Here is a 21,446-nt window from a genome sequence, read left to right as displayed (position 1 = left end):
ACAGACAAATACATACACACAGAGACATTTTAAAGCTTTAAAAGTACAGTACAACATCTTAAAAGTACAGTTCTAAACCTTCAATTAAAAATAGCACTTTGAAGTATTCTTTTGAAAATGAAAAGCATCTTTTATATGTCAGTCTTCGGGTGCCTGGAACCCATGGCCCTTCCTTTACAATTTGGAATGAAGTCCTCTCCATCTCATGGGCCATTTAGATGAAAAGGGAGTTCAGTAAATATTCTTGGCTTGGCCATCCTATATAATTTCTTAACTAGTTGTAGAATTGTAAAGACCTAGATTCAAATATTGTCTCTACTTGCGAATGGTTGACTGGCCTTAAGCAAGTTATTTCACTTTCCCTGGGTCTCTGTGTCCATTTCAGGAAATCAGAATGACAGTGTTTATCTGCATTTTGGGAGATGTGTGAGACATAGAATTCACTTAACACGTGGAGTACAGAATGAAGCAGGGCAAAGGCTAAAGGAGTTTTGCCAAGAGAACGCACTGGTAAAAACCCTCTTCCAACCACACAAGAGAAGACTACACATGGACATCACCAGATGGTCAACACCGAAATCAGATCGAGTATATTCTTTGCAGCCGAAGATGGAGAAGCTCTATATAGTCAGCAAAAACAAGACTGGGAGCTGACTGTGGCTCATATCATGAACTCCTTATTGCCAAATTCAGACTTAAATTGAAGAAAGTAGGGAAAACCACTAGACCATTCAGGTATGACCTAAATCAAATCCCTTACAATTATACAGTGGAAGTCACAGATTGAAGGGATTAGATCCGATAGAGTGCCTGAAGAACTATGGACAGAGGTTCGTGACATTGTACAGGATGCAGGGATTGAGACCATCCCCAAGAAAAAGAAATGCAAAAAGGCAAAATGGTTGTCTGAGGAGGCCTTACAAATAGCTGAGAAAAGAAGAGAAGTGAAAGACAAAGGAGAAAAGAAAGTTATACCCATCTGAATGCAGAGTTCCAAAGAATAGCAAGGAGAGATAAGAAAGCCTTCCTCAGTGATCAATGCAAAGAAATAGAGGAAAACAGTAGAATGAGAAAGGCTAGAGGTCTCATCAAGAAAACTAGAGATACCAAGGGAACATTTCATGCAAAGATGGGCACAATCAAGGGCAGAAGCAGTATGGACCTAACAGAAGCAGAAGATATTAAGAAAAGCTGGCAAGAATTATACAAAAAAGATCTTAATGACCCAGATTACCACGATGGTGTGATCACTCACCTAGAGTCAGACATCCTGGAATGAGAAGTCAAGTGGGCTTTAGGAAGCATCACTATGAACAAAGCTAGTGGAGGTGATGGAATTCCAGCTGAGCTATTTCAGATCCTAAGATGATGCTGTGAAAATGCTGCACTCAGTATGTCGACAAATTTGGAAAACTCAGCAGTGGCCACAGGACTGGAATAGATCAGTTTTCATTGCAATCCCAAAGAAAGGCAATGCCAAAGAATGTTCAAACTACTGCACAATTGCACTCATCTCACACACTAGCAAAGTAATGATCAAAAATTTCCAAGCCAGGCTTCAACAGTACATGAACTGAGAACTTCCAGATGTTCAAGGTGGATTTAGAAAAGGCAGAGGAACCAGAGATCAAATTGCCAACATCCGTTGGATCATCACAAAAGCAAGAGAGTTCCAGAAAACATCTGCTTTACTGACTATGCCAAAGCCTTTGACTGTGTTGATCACAACAAACTGGAAAATTCTTCAAGAGTTAGAAATACCAGACCACCTTATCTGCCTCCTGAGAAATCTGTTTTTCTTTGCTTGACCCAGGTCAAGAAGTGACAGTTAGAACCAGACATGGAACAACTAACTAGTTCCAAATTGGGAAAGGAGTATGTCAGGGCTGTTTATTGTCACCCTGTTTATTTAACATATATGCAGAGTACATCATGCGAAATGCTGGGCTGGATGAAGCACAAACTGGAATCAAGAGTGCCAGGAGAAATATCAATAACTTCAGATACTCAGATGATACCACCTTGAAAGTGAAGAAAAACAAAGAGCCGCTTGATGAAAGTGAAAGAGGAGAGTGAAAAAGGTGGCTTAAAAACCAACATTCAGAACACGAAAATCATGGCATCTGGTCCCATCACTTCATGGCAAATAGATGGGGAACTAATGGAAACAGTGACAGAGTTCATTTTTGGGGCTCCAAAATCACTGCAGATGGTGACTGCAGCCATGAAATTAAAAGACACCTGCTGCTTGGAAGAAAAGCTATGACCAACCTAGATAGCATAATAAAAAGCAGAAACATTACTTTGCCAACAAAGGTTCATCTAGTAGTCATGTATGGATATGAGAGTAGGGCCATAAAGAAGGCTGAGCGCCAAAGAATTGATGCTTTTGAACTGTGGTGTTAGAGAAGACTCTTGAGTGTCCCTTGGATGGCAAGGAGATCAAACCAGTCAATCCTAAAGGAAATCAATCCTGAATATTCATTGAAAGGACTGATACTAAAGCTGAAGCTCCAATACTTTGGCCACCTGATTCGAAGAACTGACTCATTGGAAAAGACCCTAGTGCTGGGAAGGATTGAAGGCAGGAGGAGAAAGGGATGACAAAGGATGAGATGATTGGATGGTATCACCGACTTGATAGACAGGAGTTTGAGCAAGCTCTGGGAGTTGGTGATGGATAGGGAAGCCTGGAGAATCCCAGGGATGGGGGAGCCTGGTGGGCTGCCATCTCTGGGGTCGCACAGAGTCGGACACGACTGAAGTGACTTAGCAGCAGCAGGGAAGCCTGGCATGCTGCCATCCATGGGTTCGCAAAGAGTCGGACATGACTGAGTGACTGAACTGAACACAAAATGAGCCTTTAAGACGTGGCATCCCTTTTAGATCTTTAAAGTCATTGATAAAACACCTTTTGAGTACTTACTTTGAGTTTGGTACTCTGCAATAGTGTTATCTCAGTTAATCAGCACTAGTGGTAAAGATTCCACCTGCCAAGGCAGGAGATTCGGGTTCCGTTTCTGTGTCAGGAAGATCCCCTGGAGTAGGAAATGGAAACCCACTCTAGTATTCTTGCCTGAGAAATCGCGTGGACAGAAGAGCCTGGTGGGCTATAGTCCATGGGGTTACAAAGAGTCAGACAGGACTTAGCACACATCCACACCCACACATGTCACAAGAATGGATAATTTACCTCCTTTGTTCTGATGGGTAAACAGAGACTCCCAAGACGTAAAGACCCTTTTTCATTGTGTAGCGTGAAGCTTTTTCCAAAGTCCATCTCTTTCCACTGCAGTATGATGCCTTCTTAATACCAGTTTTCCATCTTATTTTAGAGAATAGATTGTGCTTATTTTTCTCTAATTTCACTGTCTAACTCCTTTGCTCTACAGTAGGATTCCAGAGTACCTTCTCAGGCTAGATTAATTGTGTCTCTTGTATAGTGCCTTTATAAATTTATAGCTGCATGGGTGGGGAGGACATATGTGCTAAATATCCATAAATTATGTGCCTTGTACACATCATCATGGCCTCTGCTTTTTATTCCTCATGTGCTACTAATTATACAAACACAAATGCACACACGCCCAACTGAGTTCAGCATCTTTTCACCATACCTTGCTATTTTGAGCACTTTTATTTCCTTTTATAAACAATTGTTTGGCACCTTTATATTCATATCATGTAATTAATGAGAAGTAGCCTAAGAAAATTAAAAGTCATAATTAAAGATTAGAGAAAATGTCACCCTCCTGTCAAACATTACATGTAGGTTGTTAGATGAGGGCTGGCTGCTGGTGTTTGCCTGTGAAATTTGTTTTGCTGAGTAGTTTTTCTTCCATTCAGATGAATGTTGCTCTTGCTTTTATTTTTCTAATACAGGAAGTAGTAACTCCCATTATTGTATTAAGCTGTTTCCTCTCTAAGACACTTTTGCAAGCTCGATCTGTGCGTTTCCTCTGTCATGCTGATCTTACATGTTGTGTGTGCGCTTCCTGAAACCATTTAGGCATTGATGGAAACTATTAGCATGTCAGTGTAACCCTAAGAGAGAAAGATTATTTGGTCTAGGACATTCCCTCCTTCACAGAGAACCTGTCTGTCTTACATGAGGCTGTATCACTTCTAATGGACAGTGATTTTCACAAGCAATTTTAATGGAGGACCTAGAGGGTTTGGGGTTTAGAAACAGAATGCTTTGACATGTTATTTCTGGATATGGATGGGAAGGTGGCATCCATCAGTGATTCAGACTACTTCCATCTGATGTCTGCCTGGTCAGTATAGTCAGCCAGGCCTCTGAGATTCCTTTTGCCTGAGCAGATGTTCGTGTCACACAGAAGATGCTGTCACCTCTGACTTTTAAGGATGCTGCAGGGTTAAGTGTTTTCAGCTGAGTTGTGGACTTGAAAAGAATCTGAAGAATTCACCTCCAACCCCCTGCCCCTAGTTGGGCCTTTGTCATCAAACCTGGGAAAGAGTCGTGATTCACCGTGTATGTAGCGTATCCTGAATCGAACAGTCATACCCAGGAACTGATTTTGAGAGAGGAGGGCAGGCATGATTTGTCCTCCACATGTTTCAGAGTTCCTCTCAGCCTCTTTATGTCTTCAATGTGTGCCATCTTTTGTAAGAAACAAGTCCCATATGTGGTAGTGTGTGGTTTTTTCCATTGCTCTGTAGAGGAACCTATAGCTTAGTTTGGTCTAAGTCTCTTTCTTAATACAAGAGATGCCTTCTGAAAATGTTCTAAAATTGATGGTGGTAATAATCGCACAACTGGGACTACACTGAAAACCGTTGAGCTGTACACTTTAAATGAGTGAATTGTTGTGCGTGAATTATATAGAGATAATACACACGCATGAGTCCCCTTAGTTCAAAATTCTGATATTGAACAAACAAGCCCATGTGCTCAGTATTCATTTTGCTTATGATTTTACAAACCTTTTCATATTATTCCCCTGAGCCTTAGAATGTCCTAACTAAAGAGCTCTAATTTTTGCAGTTTAACCTTATGTACATTAATTTATCAACCAACAAGTGCATCACAGTACCTCTCTTGAGTGACAACAACCAAATTGTTTTAAGGACAATGGTAATAGTAGAAAGAAAGGAGTGATTGTCACAGGAATTATTAATAATAAATTAAAGCAGCAATTGGAACCGGCCTTTCTGTGGGTGAAGAACAATAGTGACTTAACTGTGATTGTGGTGACAGGGAGCCAACAGTTGAGTCCCTGCTAATGGCCCAGCAGGGGCGGGGGTTGAAAAGAAGGAATAAGTGGTTTACATTACAAAGGGATTGTCTGAGAGCTGCTGGAGTGTGGTCCTGAGGGGAGGTCAGGCTGGAGACAGAAAGGATGATAACCGTGGAGCTGTCAAGGGCATCTCAGGGGCTTAGGCAAGCGCTGTGGCAGCTAGACACGGCTGAGAGGGCCGCCCTGGCCCCGCCAGTGCTGCTGGATACAAAGGAAACGCAGTGAGGAGATAACCGGAGCCAACCGGCAGGCCTGAGCCAGCGTCCCAGCATCTAAAAGCGAGACGTGTAGCCATCGGAGCACTGGCTGGAAATTCTCCTGGCTTCACTTTGACCAGGGTTGAACCACTCTTTGGAGAACAAAACTGCTGGAAGCGGGGTGTGTGTGTGTGTGTGGTGTGTATGAATACAATGCCGTGATTGGCAGCTCAGTTGAAAAGAGTAAGTCCTTGACATCTGTTGAACTCCTCCTTGTGGTTGCACATTTCCAAGATACACTTACACATGTGTGCCCAGCTTTTAGCAGACGTTTCTGGGGGCGTGTGTGTGTGCGTATTTAGAGAGAGAGACAGAAAGAGAGAACACCCAGAGTGCAGCCCATATTCCAGTTGCCTCATTTGTCCCAATGCTACCCTTCACAGCATTTCCCCCTCCAGGCCAGGATCGTGGATTCCATTTAGTTGTTGTGTAGTGGAGAGATGGAAAAAGCAAACAAGCATGAGGAAACTAATGGGGGGGAAATGTTAAGTAGTGAGGAATGTGAGTAAAGGAACAGTCTCCCTGTGTGACCCCTGTTGACCTCTTTATCCAGGTCTCGCGAGACTCTTCCTGTTGCCCCCTACACTACAGCCCAAACAAGCCAAGCTGTTTCTACCTCTTGGCCTCTGCACAGGGGCCCCGTGGTCTCCCGAGCTGCCTGTAGCTGGCTCCTTTGCGCCATTTAGCTCTTAGTTGAAATATCACTTCTAAAAGAGGACATTCCTGCAGACTATGATCAGTCAATTTCTAGCCCACTATTTCAGTTCTCTGCCTGGACCCACCACTTGCTGATAATTTTGTCTGTCTTGTGTGCCATGGATCCCCAGCACCCAAAACAGTACCTGGTCCTTGGTATGTGCTCAAACACTGCTAACTGAGTGTACTACTCTAAATGTCCAGGAATAAGGAATCGTTAAAAATGATGGCAGCGCTTTTTGGTTGTAGTTTATGCAAGAAAATGCTTCAGAACCCTAATCAGGGGACATAGATTGAAAGAGAATCTAGAAATTGACAAATGAACACACATTTATATTTTTAATTCAATATTAGTGTTTAAGATATAAAATCTTTCTTACATTCTGCACTGTAATTGCTTTGAACATGAAATGTCTACATAAATTGGTCAAGAGGACATCTCTGCTCTACGAAATATCTACTATACAAAATAAAAATATCTACTATACAAACAAGGATTCCAATTATGTAAGTAGATGAGTATGAAAATAATCAGAAAGGAAATATATTAAAATAGTAACACAGTTTTAGGGAAATGGAATTATGAATAATTTTTCCTTTTTTCACTTTCCAAACATTCTACATGTGGTTTTGTCATTTTTCTAATTTAAAAAATATTTTTAAGAAACAAAACCTAATATAAAATGTGTATAATGAAATATTAATAAGACTGTATGTATCTACAGTTTGGAGATGGGCTGACTTTCTTGAATTTGGCGTGCTCAGTGAATGAGGCTTAATGGAAAATGGTAATAACTGGTCTGGGCTTTGCAAAAGCTGATAGGACTTTGAGTATAAACAGGTAGGTAAAGAGAGTTTTTTAGACTTCCCTGGTGGCTCAGCGTAAAGAATCCACTGCTAATGCAGTTCAATCCCTGGGTCTGGAAGATCCCCTGGTGAAGGGAGTGGCAACCCGCTCCAGTATTCTTGCCTGGAGAATCCCATGGACAGGGGAGCTTGGCCAGCTCCAGTCCATGGGGTCACAAAGAGTAGTACACAACTCTTTGTTGTTAGCGACTAAACAACAACAACAAAAATAAAGAGCTTTTTAGGTTAAAGCAGCAGAATGAGCAAAGATTGGAAGAGAGCAACTTGCACACAGGAGACCAGGAGGGGAGAAGCCTAATTGAATGGAAAGTCTCTTGTGGTTGGTGGGAAGGCATCTGGAAAAGTAGGATAGGAACACATTTTAGAAGATCTTAAAACTTGCTCACGGAAGTTTAGAAATGGAAAGAAAGAAGAAAGTACTGGGTTTGTGAGAAAAAGAGTAACATGATGACCTGGGCATTATAGGAAAATTATTCTGGCAGGAGGGGTGACACCAGCATCCATCTGATGCCCATGAAAAGTGAAAGTGTTAGTCGCTCAGTCGTGTCTGACTCTTTGCAACCCCATGGATGGTAGCCCACCAGATTTCTTTCCCATGGGATTCTCCAGGCAAGAATACTGGAACGGGTTACCACTTCCTCTCCAGGGGATCTTCCTGGCCCAGGGATCAAACCTGGGTCTCCTGCATTGCAGGCAGATTCTTTACCATCTGAGCCACCAGGGAAGCCATAGCAGACTCCAAAATCAATCCCAGCTCTGCTCTGCCGAGACTCAGCCTTCAAACCATCTTCACCCAGCCCTCTGGTCATCCATTGGTGAATGAGAAGTAATTGCCTCCTCTGTGTGTGTGTCACGCTAGAAAAGTGAAGGATGAGAACGAGGGAGACGGGAACAGAGAGGTGAAGACCCAAAGGATAAGGACTTGGATTTTGATAGTTATAAGAATACAAGCAGGATAAGTGTCTTGAGATACTTCCTTGGTGTTTGAATTATAATTAGGGCCAGAAATAGAGATCTTTTGTGTAACTCAGCATTCGGTTGCTAACAGGAATGTTTTGCTTTTTCAGGCTTTGTCATTGGTGTACAGTTCCTAGGCACTTGCTTTTTTAAAAACAAAAACAAAAACAAAAATTTTCCTTAAATATTTAATAAATTTTAAGAACAGTCACTCAAAGAAATTATTTGCCAAAACAAGATTCTCACCCGTTCTTAATCTATGAAGATTTAGATGTATCTTCTCTGTCCACTCGTGGGAGTTAACTTATCAGAATATGTTAAGCCACTATTTTGAGTTTAAAAAAAAAAAAGGGTGGGGCGGGGAGGGGAAGGGGAGTTTGTTTGCTCTTTTTTTTTTAATAAGCTGTTTTAGATTGCAAAATAGCAAACAAAATTAAAAATAAAATTGCCTCATCTTTGAGGGAGAGCAGACTTCTGTTCTGTCAGTGTGTGGGCTGCAGACAGAACAGAGTGTTTATCTTAGCTGCATGTTAAAGATGGAAAATAAAGTTAGCAATTGCCAACAGGCCTTCTTCTGAATAACTTATCACAAAGGGAAAACATAAATCTAGTGACAAAACAACTCTCCTTTACAAGCTCATATTTCTTGGATGGGTCCGAGAACATAAAATTTCATTCCTGTTGACTTCGTTGGTTCAAGGTTAACCTCCCTAAACGTCTCATTCAAGGTTTGATGACTGGGTCCAGTGGCAGTTGAGTGTTTAACTGATGTTTCTTTTGCTTTTGTTTTCTTTCCCATTATCACAATCAAGAGCTTACAAGACCCTATGAGGAAACTGGTGGAGAAAGAAGAAAAGAAGAGGATCGCCCAGCAGGAAAGTGCAGAGGCCGTGGCGGAGGAGCCAAGTCAGTAAGTAACCGCTCCTTAACTTGGCAAACCTTCCTTCCCACAGCTAAGGGCTCGCCTCCCTCCCTGGCCGAGTCTGCTGGGGTCTCTGGCACAGGGTGATGGCTTTCTTTCCTCAGTTCTCAGGGTAGATGTACTAAAACAGAGGCCAGACTCCTCCCCACACATATTCCTCTAGGCAGGGACCCACCTGTCCCGATAAGAGACCCATACCCGGGGTCTTTAGGAAGGGCGGCTTGAGAGGAGTTGACTGGGGCCAAAGAGGCAGGAGTGCCCGGGGCTCCTGGCCTGAGCCCCAGGCTCGCACTCTCTGGGGTGCCTGGACCCTGTCTGTTCCTCTTGTCACCATCAGTTTTGAGGGCCTGTCCCAAATGGGAAATCCCCGGCTTCTCACTCACAGAAGGAAATAACCCATGAACTTGCTTCACAACAAGTATAGCCCTCTGGGGTTCTCCTACACAAGTGTCGGGTTTTGACGTTTTGTTTTCTACATACAGACCTTCCGTTTTCTCTTCTGTGAAGCAGAGGGCAGCTTTGAGGGTAGGAAGTGACTCTCCATCTTGATTTCTTGCCTCTTTGTAGAGAAGGCACCTCCAGTCATTTTAAATACTTTGAAAGATGAACTTTTCCACATACATGGTGCATAATTCCTAACCTCATACAGCAAGGAGGAGGTTTCAGTGTGAACCTATGCTTTTTCTGATGAGATGTCACAGCCCGTGAGAACCGGCTGACCTGGGAAGGCAAAGGAGTTCGCCTGACCTCCATTCACTCTTCCTTGTCCACACAAAAAAGTTTAGATGACAATCTTGTGGTAACACAGGCTTACATTTCTACTGGGTTTCAAAATCAGTTCAGATAGATCTTTTTTGTCCAGCAGAAATATTTGCTGCCTGTAGTGGCCCTCTGTAATTTTAAAGCGAATACGAGAAAATGTGTTTTTTGCAAAACAAAGGCAATTTTTTATTGTAGGAACAACTATAGAATGTGGTCTGAATCTAGTACAGTTGACTCTTTGAGGTGGAAGCAGTTTAACCTATTACTAGTAGTAATGGTAATCTGGGCTTCCCGGGTGGCTCAGATGGTAAAGACTCTGCCTGCCATGCAGGAGACCTGGGTTTGATTCCTGGGTCGGGAAGATTCCCTGGAGAAAGGAATAGCAGTCCACTCCAGTATTCTTACCTGGAAAATTCTACGAACAGAGGAGCTTGACAGGCTATGGGTGACACAGAATCTGACAGGACTGAGCAACTAACACACAATGGTAATCTAACTGCCATTTAGTGAACACCTGCTGCTGCTGCTGCTGCTGCTAAGTCGCTTCAGTCGTGTTCGACTTTGTGTGACCCCAAAGACAGCAGACCACCAGGCTCCTCCGTCCCTGGGATTCTCCAGGCAAGAACACTGGAGTGGGGTGCCATTTCCTTCTCCAATGCATGGAAGTGAAAAAATAAAGTGAAGTCGCTCAGTCGTGTCTGACTCCTAGCGACCCCATGGACTGCAGCCCACCAGACCCTTCCGTCCATGGGATTTTCCAGGCAAGAGTACTGGAGTGAACACCTACCGTGTACTAAACACAATGTCAGGTGTTCTCTTCATGTCGTCTCAGCTCATTCTCATGATGCCCCTCCGTGTGATCAAGGTAGGCTTTTCCCTGTTGTGTTAATGATGGAAGCGAGGCTCAGAGAGGTTAAAGGTCTGCCCACAGCCCCTGGATAGTAAGGGGCGGGGCCTGGAGTGAGTCCTGGTGCCTTCTTTTCACTTGGTGTTACTGCAATTAAAATAAAGCATTAACTTTTACTCAGAGAGGAAGAACCACCCAAGATGGTGTTGATTGGTTTTAATTAATTTCATATTTATTCATTATTTTAGTACTTCCTCTTTAAAGCTCAAGAAGTATAACCCAGTAACCATTTTAATGACATTGAAAATTTCATAAGAATTTTGTTCAGAAATAGTAGGTAAAGTGAACCACTGTGCTAGGAAGGAGGTTCAGAGACACCGGCTGGACCTCAGGACCGTGAAGTGTCTCTGCCGTGATCCTACCCATGAGTAGTCAGAGTTCAGTAGGCAACAGTCTTGTTAATTTGAGAGTGATCCTGCTGTTAGCCTTATGTACAGTAATTTAGCTAAACTCCTGAGGTGTCTTCTTCTGTAACTACAGAATCAGAATAAACACTCACTTGTCCATCAGTTTTTTAACTGTGTTTTTAAAAATGATAGTAATTACCTATCTTTGTTATACCTAAGTACACACTTGGATGTTTATGGAATATGTGCCTTAGCATGAAACTAAATCCAGATGTTAAGATACTACTAACTATCTTTAGTACAGGGACAGGAGAAAGTCAGCAAATTTATTTCTTCTTCCAAACATGTATAGCATGTAAATGGCTATATGTTCCTATTTTATGTGTGTGTAAGTACAATAATAGATATTGTACATAAAATCTGACTCTGTCATAAGTATGACATTTTCAGAACAATATTACTAAACTTTGTTTTTTAATTTTAAGGTTAATTTCACTAGAGGATGAAAACCAGCACAAGGAATCCTCTAGTTTTAAGAGTAAGTTTCGATTTTTTTTTTTTTTTCAGAATTGCTTCTGAAATACTACTGCACAATAGCCGACTCATTTTCTTTTCTGTCAAACTCCTTCTAGACCTTTTTATTTCCAACTGAAAAAAATTATGTATTTACTTTCCTTCTTAAGAGTTTAAAGTTCAAATATCAGTGCTGTTGACCCCATAGTATTATGGAGAGAGGCTGTGTATTTTGAACGAAAAAACAGCCATCATTAGTCATTTCAGCAGCAGCCTGTGAGGGGGCATCACAACTGAGACTGGACAGAGAGCTGTTTGCTTTACAACAGGTGATAACGTTGCTGCGTTACCATTACGAGCGGTAGCTGACGTTTGGGCTGTGGAGACGGTCGTGATGAGATCACATAATGACACTGGGGGGGTTTGATTTCCGCTGTGTCACGGGGTGGGTGCTGGGCCTTGTTGGGAATCCGATGGGAGGGTTCGGACTCTGCTCTTCAGGTGGTTCCTGGGCCTGCTCTGTACTAGTGATCCGATGGGAGGGCTCGGACTCTGCTCTTCAGGTGGTTCCTGGGCCTTCTCTGTACTAGTGAAGCGTAAAAGCAAAGTGTTAGTCTCTCAGTCTTGTCCAGTTCTCTGTGAGCCCCTGGACTGTAGCGCGCCAGGCTCCTCCTCGCTGAGTGACCCCAGATGCCTGGGGCACACTGACCCTCCTCTGATCCTGAGGGATCACAGCGCTTGTGACCCAGACACTGTGCTGGGCAGGGCTTGTCAGCAATCCCTGCCTCCTGCCGTTATAGCCTGCTCTTTTATCGGCAGTTCTCTCATAAGGAGCACGGGGTCGGGTTGAGTGTGATGGAACTCACGGGATGGAAAACTGAGTCTTTCACTGGGACTCGAATCCTTGGAGATGAAGGGACCAGTCTTATATAGTGGGGAGAGATCTGAAATGACCTCAAGTGCCCGTTCAGCCTGGCCCTCCCAGGACACATCTGCCTCCGCTCTGCTCCGTCATCTCCCGGAGACCAGACAGGCAGAGTACACCCTGGAATCCCCCCTCCCTTCCATCTTTTTCCCCAGGCTTTGTCTTCCTTCCATCTTTCTTCCTACTTTTCCAACCACATCGCCTGCTTTATTCTCCTTCTTCTCCCATTTGACTGCTTCGTTTGCTTTTCCTCATCTGTCTTTGAACAGGAAAAACAAACTGTCACCGTTCTGCCTCTGCAGCTTGACTTCCTGTCATCCTTTCATACTTGTTTGCCTTCCCTTATGCACGACTTTGTTCATTTGTTCAGCACACGTTTGTCTGTGGCGGGCTCTGGGTGTTCAGTGGTAGATCCTTCCAACATGGGGCGAACTATTACACAAGTTACTGGGTAACTCCAACTCGAGTGAGAGCTACAAGGGCTGTTTACAGGTATTTGTGATTGGGAGCCCTCACCTGTTTGAGGGCATCGGGGAATTATCTCAGTCAAGGCTATTGCAAGACCTGTCAAAGCAAAAGAAACAGCCTGAGTGAAGACTGTGAGCCAGGGAGAACCAGGAGAAGGTCCGAGAAACAAGGTCCTAAAGCATGAGGGAAGGAGGGAGGAAGTGGTAGAAGAAGGCAGAGAGGCAGGCTAGCCATGTAAGAGTTCTCTGAACAGTATTGATCCACACCACCAACCTCAGGATCATGCAAGGCCTGTAGCCTGAAACCTGTGGGAATCTTTAGTTGAACAGGAAAATTTTAGTTTTGTGGAAGCACGAAACTCCAGTTTAGTATGTTTGTATTCAAGGCATTTATACAACATGTGACAACACAGGGGATGCAGTTTTCCCTTTGTGCAGTATATTCACTTGCCTGTGGGAGTTGCATGATATTTTGAGATTGTACCTGTCGATCACTCTGTTTCATAGATACATAGAATGGAAGCCATTATAAAGAAGTGCCATCTGCCTTTTATTCTGGGACTTGTAGAAAGTCTAATGTACATATGAGCAAACCAAGTTTTAAGGCTGTGCTGTTGTGTACACACACTTTATTGGGCAGAAGGGAAAAAGAGTTCCTACATGTTCCTTGCCCCCACACATGTATAGACACCTCCATTAGCAACATCCCCCACCAGGGTAAATAATCAGTGAGCCAGCATTGACATATCATTATTACTCAGGTTCCATAGTTTACATTAGATGTTGTACAGTATGTAGGTGTTCACAAAGGTATAATGGCACATATCCATCATTACAGTATCATGCAGAGTGGTTTCACTGTCCCAGAAATCCCCTGTGACTTCACCTATTCGTCTTCCCCTCCCCCAAACTCTAGCAACCGCTGGTCTTCTCACTGTCGCCATTGTTTGGCTTTTCCCAGAATGTCATATGGTTGGAATCCTGCGGTGTAGCCTTTACAGGTTGGCTTCTTTCACCCAGTAATCTGCCCTTTTATTTTAGCCAGGCCATGTGACTGAGGTTCATTAGCCCCAGCAATTTGTCGTTGGGTACTTAAGTCACACATGTGTCCCTGGAAGGAGAATTGTTAGATCAGTGGCATATAGTTTTTCTACCAAACAAATCAAGGATTCAGGGCAGTTAATTCGGCGTTCATTGAGAGCCAGTTGCTTGAGTAAAATGTCAGCTGAGGACCCCTGCTCCTGCCTGAGGGAGTTTTCAGATACATTTGTTCCTGAAGCATGTGCTTACCTTATACCACGTTAGTATATGAACTCCACACCTTTCTGAAGTGGTGATAACCAAATGCATGTGTTCTATTTACAGCCGAAGATAGAAAAAGTGTTTTATCTGCCTTAGACAAAAGCTGTACACATAATGCATGCTCAGGTAATCCAGATTAAGGAAAACAACTCAATTTTAGTAATTTGACTCAAACTCCTTACAAAATGAAACTGACATAATTTTCTTTTCTTTCTTCTCCTCTAATGAACCTGTAGATGAACTTTTAGACATGAAACCCGAGGAAGGTGGTAAGATTTATGCATTTCTTTGGGGTTACAGTTTTTTAAAATATTTTAAATACTGTGGTTACATGGAGGCAAATGCAATTTTTATCTTTTGAATAGCTTTGCATTCCCAAGCAATTGTTTTTAGGTAACTGCCATTTGTCTTTATGAAGTGAAGTAAAAGTTGCTCAGTTGTGTCTAACTCTTTGCAACCCCATGAATAGTAGCCTGCCAGGCTCCTCTGTCCATGGGATTCTCCAGGCAAGAATACTGGAGTGGGTTGCCATTCCCTTCTCCAGGGGATCTTCCCAACCCAGGGGTCAAACCCAGGTCTCCTGCATTGGAGGGAGATTCCTTACCATCTGAGCCACAAGGGAAGGCCAAGTGGCTTTAAATATCCTCATGCACAAAGAGTATGTGCAGATCCGTTATCATTATAATGTTCAAACCAGTAAAGCTAAAAGGTGCTACGTCAGAGATTGTGTGCGGGAGTAGAAAAAACATGGCTTTCAGAATCAGACAGACCTGACTTTTGAATATGGTTCTCTTATAAATAATCTCTATGGCCTTAAGTAACTTGCTTCATCCTTAAACTCTTTTAGCCTCAGTTATTCTCATTTGTAAATTGGAACCAGTAGCAACAGTCTTGCTGGGTTACTCTCAGGTTCGAAGATCAAGTATGCAAAGGGTCTTTCATATCTCTGACACAGGGACACTCTCTAACTGGTAAGCAGTTGAGATGTGGGATTAGAAATGTTGCCCTGCTGGGACTTCCCTGACAGTCAGTGGTTAAGACTCTGAGCTTCCACTGTAGGGGGGCATGGGTTCAATTCCTGGTTGGGGAACTAAGACCCCACATGCAGCACATGGCATGGCCAAAAATAAACAAATAAATAAATAGATTATAAATTATGAGTTTATGTAATTTTCAAAAAAAATCTAATTATGAAAAAAATAAAAAGAAATATTGCCATGCTGATGCACAGTGCTCATCTTCACTGAGCCTTACTTAAATGCAAAGGGAGAGCTTGCTGGCTAGGTAGGCCCCACATCCCAGTCCCCAGACCCAAAAGTCATTTACTGCGTCGCCCCTCAAGGAGATTCCACAACTGTGGGTCTGGATGAGACATGCCTAGTTTTAAGTGATCCCAAGAAATTGAGTGTTTTCAGCTTGCTCATTTGCATTTGCTTTTCATCCTACCAAGAGTCTCCTCCTGATTTACCATGGGTCCAAAATATCCCTGAGATTGTCATCCAAATTCTAGAGTATCTCTTGCCCCAGGGGGTTGGCATACAGTCTGCCCTGGACTGACAGGTTTCTTTCAGGACCAGAAGTGGGCCAAGATATCCTGATGGCCCCAGTTACCTAGGGCTGACGACTTTCTCTATCCAGTCTTTGCTTGATTTGGATTTAGTTCCCAGAGTGTGAGAGGAGAGAGTCTGGGAAACAGAGGTCATTGGTTAAAGATTTTTTTCAAAATTGGAAAGGCAACAAAACTCTAGCATTAAGTTTGCAGGGCTTAGAAAAAGAGTTTCCAGGGCTAAGGAATATAAACTTCAGTGCAGAAACCTGCTTTCCTTATTAATTTTTCACTCCACCATGCAATATTTCATGAAGGTCCATGTGTATTTTATCAGAATGTCTACTTATTTGTGAATGTTGAAATCACATAAGATTATGAAAGTAAAAGAGCAAGTAATAATGCAGATTGCCATTACATGGCCTATGTTTTCATAAAATCATTTCTCCCTTGGCTTAAGGAGAGAATTTTGATGAAATAAAGGTGTTTTCAAACAAATTAATTTTCGGAGGAGGAAATAGTTCAGTCTTACAAACTGAGATAAAGATAATAATGTAACAAGTAATAGGTACCTCCTACCTAGTTTTAGCAAGTCTTAACAGTTAACGAATTATTCATACATAAGCTTCAACTTATTTTGATAGGAATATGATTTCTCTTATTCCAAACCTCTTGTTTATATAGCTTGTCCTTTGTTTTTATTATCTCCTACTTAATTTCATTATTTTAATAAGCATAATTTTTGAGTAGGTGGTGTGTTCACATTAGTGCAAAAAACAAAATGATAATAAAAACATATACAGGAAAAAAACAAACCTCTCGCCCACATTACTGCTACCCACCCTCCTCTCTGTTCCAACACTCCCTCCCGTCTTGCATCCCTGCAGTGTTTCTTTCCACAAACACAAGCACATTTGAGTCCACAGTCTCATGTTTCCCCACTTCTTACCAAAAAATATTCTTGCTTTTGGATTTTGATTTTTTTTTTTAACTTGGTCATAGCAGTACATGGCTAACCCAGTAGCCATGCATTTCTTCTCAGAATTTAGTCAGAAATACTCCTTTCCAAGATACAGTCATGAGCTTCTTCCATCCCATGGGCCAAGATTCACTGGAATAAGATTGCTATCTTTCTCCTTATTTAAAACTACTTCCACACCTCGTTGGTTTAAAGGTATAATCTTTGTTTCGTCAAATTGCAGCTCATAGGCTTTTTTTTGAGCACTCAATTTAATTCTGAAGATAAAGAAATGAACGTGCTCTTCCTCAAACTGTGTACTCATTCTCAGGCAGAAAAATGTATTTACAAATTTTCTTGGTTAAATGCAGTTTGACATAATTTCTCCTTTCCCTGTATCACTGCCAGCCCACCAAGCCCTCCTAGAGTCATGAGCCATTCTTTCCCTCTATCTGCTTCTTCTGCATCTGCAGCCCCTGAGGTAGCATCAGCTTAAAAATTAACACAGCCCCAAGTATAAAAGTATTCCCTCAGTGTACAAAGAACTTGAGGTGATGGAAGAAGAGAATGCTCTTAATTAGTTGACTTCCAAATATGTGCCCTTTGGAAAACTGCCAGAAGAACCAAATCTCAATTTAAAATGCTGGTTGTAGTATGTGAGACATTAAACAGTCAAGAGTTAAAAAGAGCTTAATCCAGGGAAGGCCGACTTTATAGGCCTGGTGGTGGGGCTGTAAGCTCTAGCACCCTGCTGCATGGGGGCCCGTTCACTCTCAGTGGTGATTCTGTTCAACAGGCAGTCCTGGTGCAGTGTTGTCAGAGAGCAGACCACTTCTGACAACAGCAAGGACACAATTCCCCAGGAACCATGGCCCAGCAAATCACTCTGACTCAGTGTCATAGTGAAATGTGTTTTCTCCTACTAAATAGATAATGAAATTAGAAGATGCTTGCTCCTTGGAAGAAAAGCTATGACAAACCTAGACAGCATATTAAAAAGCAGAGATAACAATTTGCCAACAAAGGTCCATTAGTCAAAGCTGTGGTTTTTTCAGTGGTCATTTATGGATGTGAGAGTTGGACCATAAGGAAGGCTGAGCACCAAAGAATTGATAGTTTCAAATTGTGGTGCTGGAGAAGACTCTTGAAAGTCCCTTGGACTGCAAGGAGATCCAACCAGTCAATCCTGAAGGAAATCAACTCTGTGTATTCACTCTAAGGATTGATGCTGAGGCTGAAGCTCCAATACTTTGGCCACCTGATGCGAAGAGCTGACTCATTGGAAAAGACCCTGATGCTGGGAAAGATTGAGGGCAGGAGGAGAAGGGGACGACAGAGGATGAGGTGGTTAGATGGCATCACTGACCCAATGGACATAAGTCTGAACAAACTCCAGGAGATGGTGAAGGACAAGAAAGCCTGGCGTGCTGCAGTTAATGGAGTTGCAAAGAGTCAGACACGAGTTAATGACTGAACAACAACAAATACATAATGTAATGGAAAACCAATATTTGGCCAGTTTATACAAACGTTTCAAGTGAAGAAGAAACTGAGTTACAGTTTGAAATACTTGGAAGTGGCTCTGAAATCACCTTGTGACCACAGGTGATGATCCTTAGCCTCAATTCATAGGTTATAACAGGTAGAACTTCCAGATGTTCAAGCTGGTTTTAGAAAAGACAAAGGAACCAGAGATCAAATTGCCAACATCCGCTGGATCACCGAAAAAGCAAGAGGGTTCCAGAAAAACATCTATTTCTGCTTTATTGACTATGCCAAAGCCTTTGACTGTGTGGATCACAATAAACTGTGGAAAATTATGAAAGAGATGGGAATACCAGACCACCTGACCTGCCCCTTGAGAAACCTATATGCAGGTCAGTAAGCAACAGTTAGAACTGGACATGGAACAACAGACTGGTTCCAAATAGGAAAAGGAGTACGTCAAGGCTGTATATTGTCACCCTGCTTATTTAACTTATATGCAGAGTACATCATGAGAAATGCTGGGCTGGAAGAAGCACAAGCTGAAATCAAGATTACTGGGAGACATATCAAACCTCAGATATGCAGATGACACCACCCTTATGGCAGAAAGTGAAGAGGAACTCAAAAGCCTCTTGATGAAAGTGAAAGAGGAGAGTGAAAAAGTTGGCTTAAAGCTCAACATGCAGAAAACGAAGATCATGCCATCTGGTCCCATCACTTCATGGGAAATAGATGGGGACACAGTGGAAACAGTGTCAAACTTTATTTTTCTGGGCTCCAAAATCACTGCAGATGGTGATTGCAGCCATGAAATTAAAAGACGCTTACTCCTTGGAAGGAAAGTTATGACCAACCTAGATAGCATATTCAAAAGTAGAGACATTACTTTGCCAACAAAGGTCTGTCTAGTCAAGGCTATGATTTTTCCAGTAGTCATGTATGGATGTGAGAGTTGGACTGTGAAGAAAGCTGAGCATCAAAGAATTGATGCTTTTGAACTGTGGTGTTGGAGAAGACTCTTGAGAGTCCCTTGGACTGCAAGGAGATCCAACCAGTCCATTTTGAAGGAGATCAGTCCTGGGTGTTCTTTGGAAGGAATGATGCTGAAGCTGAAACTCCAGTACTTTGGCCACCTCATGCGAAGAGTTGACTCATTGGAAAAGACTTTGATGCTGGGAGGGATTGGGGGCAGAAGGAAAAGGGGACGACAGAGGATGAGATGATGGCTGGATGGCCTCACCGACTCAATGGATGTGAGTCTGAGTGAACTCCGGGAGTTGGTGATGGACAGGGAGGCCTGGCGTGCTGCGATTCATGGAGTCACAAACAGTCGGATATGACTGAACGACTGAACTGAACTGAACAGGTAGAAATCTTGTGTTCCTCAAAGTTGGGCCAAGAAAAATAACTCTCAGATAACTGAACAGAAAGTGATGGCATACAGCAGAAGAGAGTTCCATCCACTCAGCTCACCTAAGTCTCCTAACTTGGTTTCATCCAAAAGATCCCTCTCTCAGATGGGACTGGCTGAACGAATTTTAGAATTTTTTGATTGTTCATATTACAGTTAAAATGTTTGTCTTCGGCTGCTTCCTCGGTTTCCATACAGACTTGCGATTCTGAATTCTGGCCAAACTTCAGAATGACTGAGAGCCTCACTCAGTAGGTCTGGATGAGGAGCTGTAGCCTGAATCAGTAACACATGTTTCTGTCCCTGCCCCAGGTCTTTCTCAGTCGTTCAGAAGGGTCCCCTGTGTGTGCGTGTGCATGTGCGCACCAGTCGTGTCTGACTCTTTGTGATGCCTTATGCTGTCACCCACCAGGCTCCTCTGATGTTCCAGCAAGACTACTAGAGTGGGTTGCCATCTCCTTCAGGGGATCTTCCTGACCTAGGAATCAAACCTGAGTCTCTTGTGTCTCCGGCATTGGCAGGCAAATTGTTTACCAGCTGAGCTTCCTGGGAAGCCCCTCCTATACTTACCCATGTATGTGTAGCTGGCTAGGGATCTGACTGCTTCCTCACAGCTATGTCTTTTCTCATAAACTTTCCCTTCTCCCTGTCTTCCTCAGTGTCCTACAGAGAACTGCTGGGTTGCTTCCTTTCATGAGCTAATGGTGCACTTTTAAAACCGAGTACTGTTCTTACTTGATCACCTTATAGTCTGGAGTGTTCTGTGTAGATTTACCCATGCTCCAGGTGTCAAGTTTTCTAGTAAGATTGCTTGCTTGTTAAATTCTAACTTTACAATGGAGGACCAGGCTTGGGGATCATGAAAAAGTATTTCTGAGTGTCTACTCAGGGTCTAGCATTGTTGGGGTTTTTTTTTTCACTCGTGGAGGAGGGATTTTTTTTGTTTTATTTTTTGTTTGACGTGTGTGTGTTTGTGGGTGTGTGTCCCAGAGAGTGGCTGCAGTGGATTTTCCTCCATCTGCTAGCTATTATTATCCATGTCTTTTTTCACCAGAAGGGAGGTTTTAGAAGTATTCTTGAATTCTAAGCAAGTACGGTTTCTTCCCAGGGCCTTTTATAATGAAGACTATTTTTCTTGTTAGTTTTCTAAGGTGGTTTCCTACCCATCTTTGTCCCGTGCTGTCTTCTGGGTGATGTGAGGATAGTGTTGGTGTTTGGGGTTTTTCATGTGTGTTTCAAGCGTGAGGCCTTTACAATTAGTCATAATGCTGAGAGCGGGGAGCCGGGAGCAAACCCGAGCGCCTTCCTGTTTCACACACAGATGAAGGGAACTGCCGTGACATTTATCTGTTTGCTTTCCTGTGCTTTCATTTTGGGTCTGTGCACTCATGTTTCCATCTTCTGTGCTCCTAATTTCTGCTGAGGTCATGAAACTCGGTATGATTTCAGAAATGTCACCTGAGTGGGCGGTCACCCTTTTCCCACCTTAGTTTTCTGTCACCCACAGTCTGAACTCTAGCGCTGCCTCTGAATGTCAGTTTTCACTTGCTGAAAACTCACTGGGTCAGAATCAGTGTTCCTAAGGAATGTTTTTGCAGAGACATAGGGTTTGATTTTTGAAGCCTTGGGCAGAGCAAGGCAAAGATGACGAGAGGGTCTGTCATCTTGGCCATTCTGTCATGATGCCTGCAGCCAAGAATTTTGCCTAGCAGCCAGTGGAGCTATATGACCTTAGAAACCCTACAGACTTTATGAAAATTTAAATATTTGCTTATATATGGGATCCTTAATAGGCTCTGAAATGTGCAGCACTGAGAAAACATCTTGACCTGTGAGCCAGGGGTCCCCAGCCAGATAATC

General features: G+C 42.8%; 1 protein-coding gene across 11 annotated transcripts in view; it reads left to right on the top strand.

Moving 5' to 3' along the window:
* The window catches only part of ICA1 (islet cell autoantigen 1), a 163,356-nt gene that overhangs the window by 119,746 nt on the left and 22,164 nt on the right, over positions 1-21,446 (top strand). For 9 of the 11 annotated variants that reach the window (XM_070787533.1, XM_019959750.2, XM_019959747.2 and 6 more), the window contains exons 9-12: positions 8,851-8,948; positions 11,462-11,514; positions 14,247-14,309; positions 14,420-14,452. In XM_070787533.1, the coding sequence (XP_070643634.1) occupies positions 8,851-8,948; positions 11,462-11,514; positions 14,247-14,309; positions 14,420-14,452 (247 nt within the window). The remainder of the gene's footprint in view (positions 1-8,850; positions 8,949-11,461; positions 11,515-14,246; positions 14,310-14,419; positions 14,453-21,446) is intronic. The other 2 variants (XM_070787534.1, XM_019959755.2) reach the window with 2 other exon arrangements.

The sequence above is a fragment of the Bos indicus genome, chromosome 4, assembly GCF_029378745.1.
Source record: "Bos indicus isolate NIAB-ARS_2022 breed Sahiwal x Tharparkar chromosome 4, NIAB-ARS_B.indTharparkar_mat_pri_1.0, whole genome shotgun sequence".
In the NCBI taxonomy this organism is placed as follows: Eukaryota; Metazoa; Chordata; class Mammalia; order Artiodactyla; family Bovidae; genus Bos; species Bos indicus.
The sequence above is the reverse complement of the archived record's forward strand: the minus strand, read 5'-3'. Positions and strand labels throughout refer to the sequence as shown.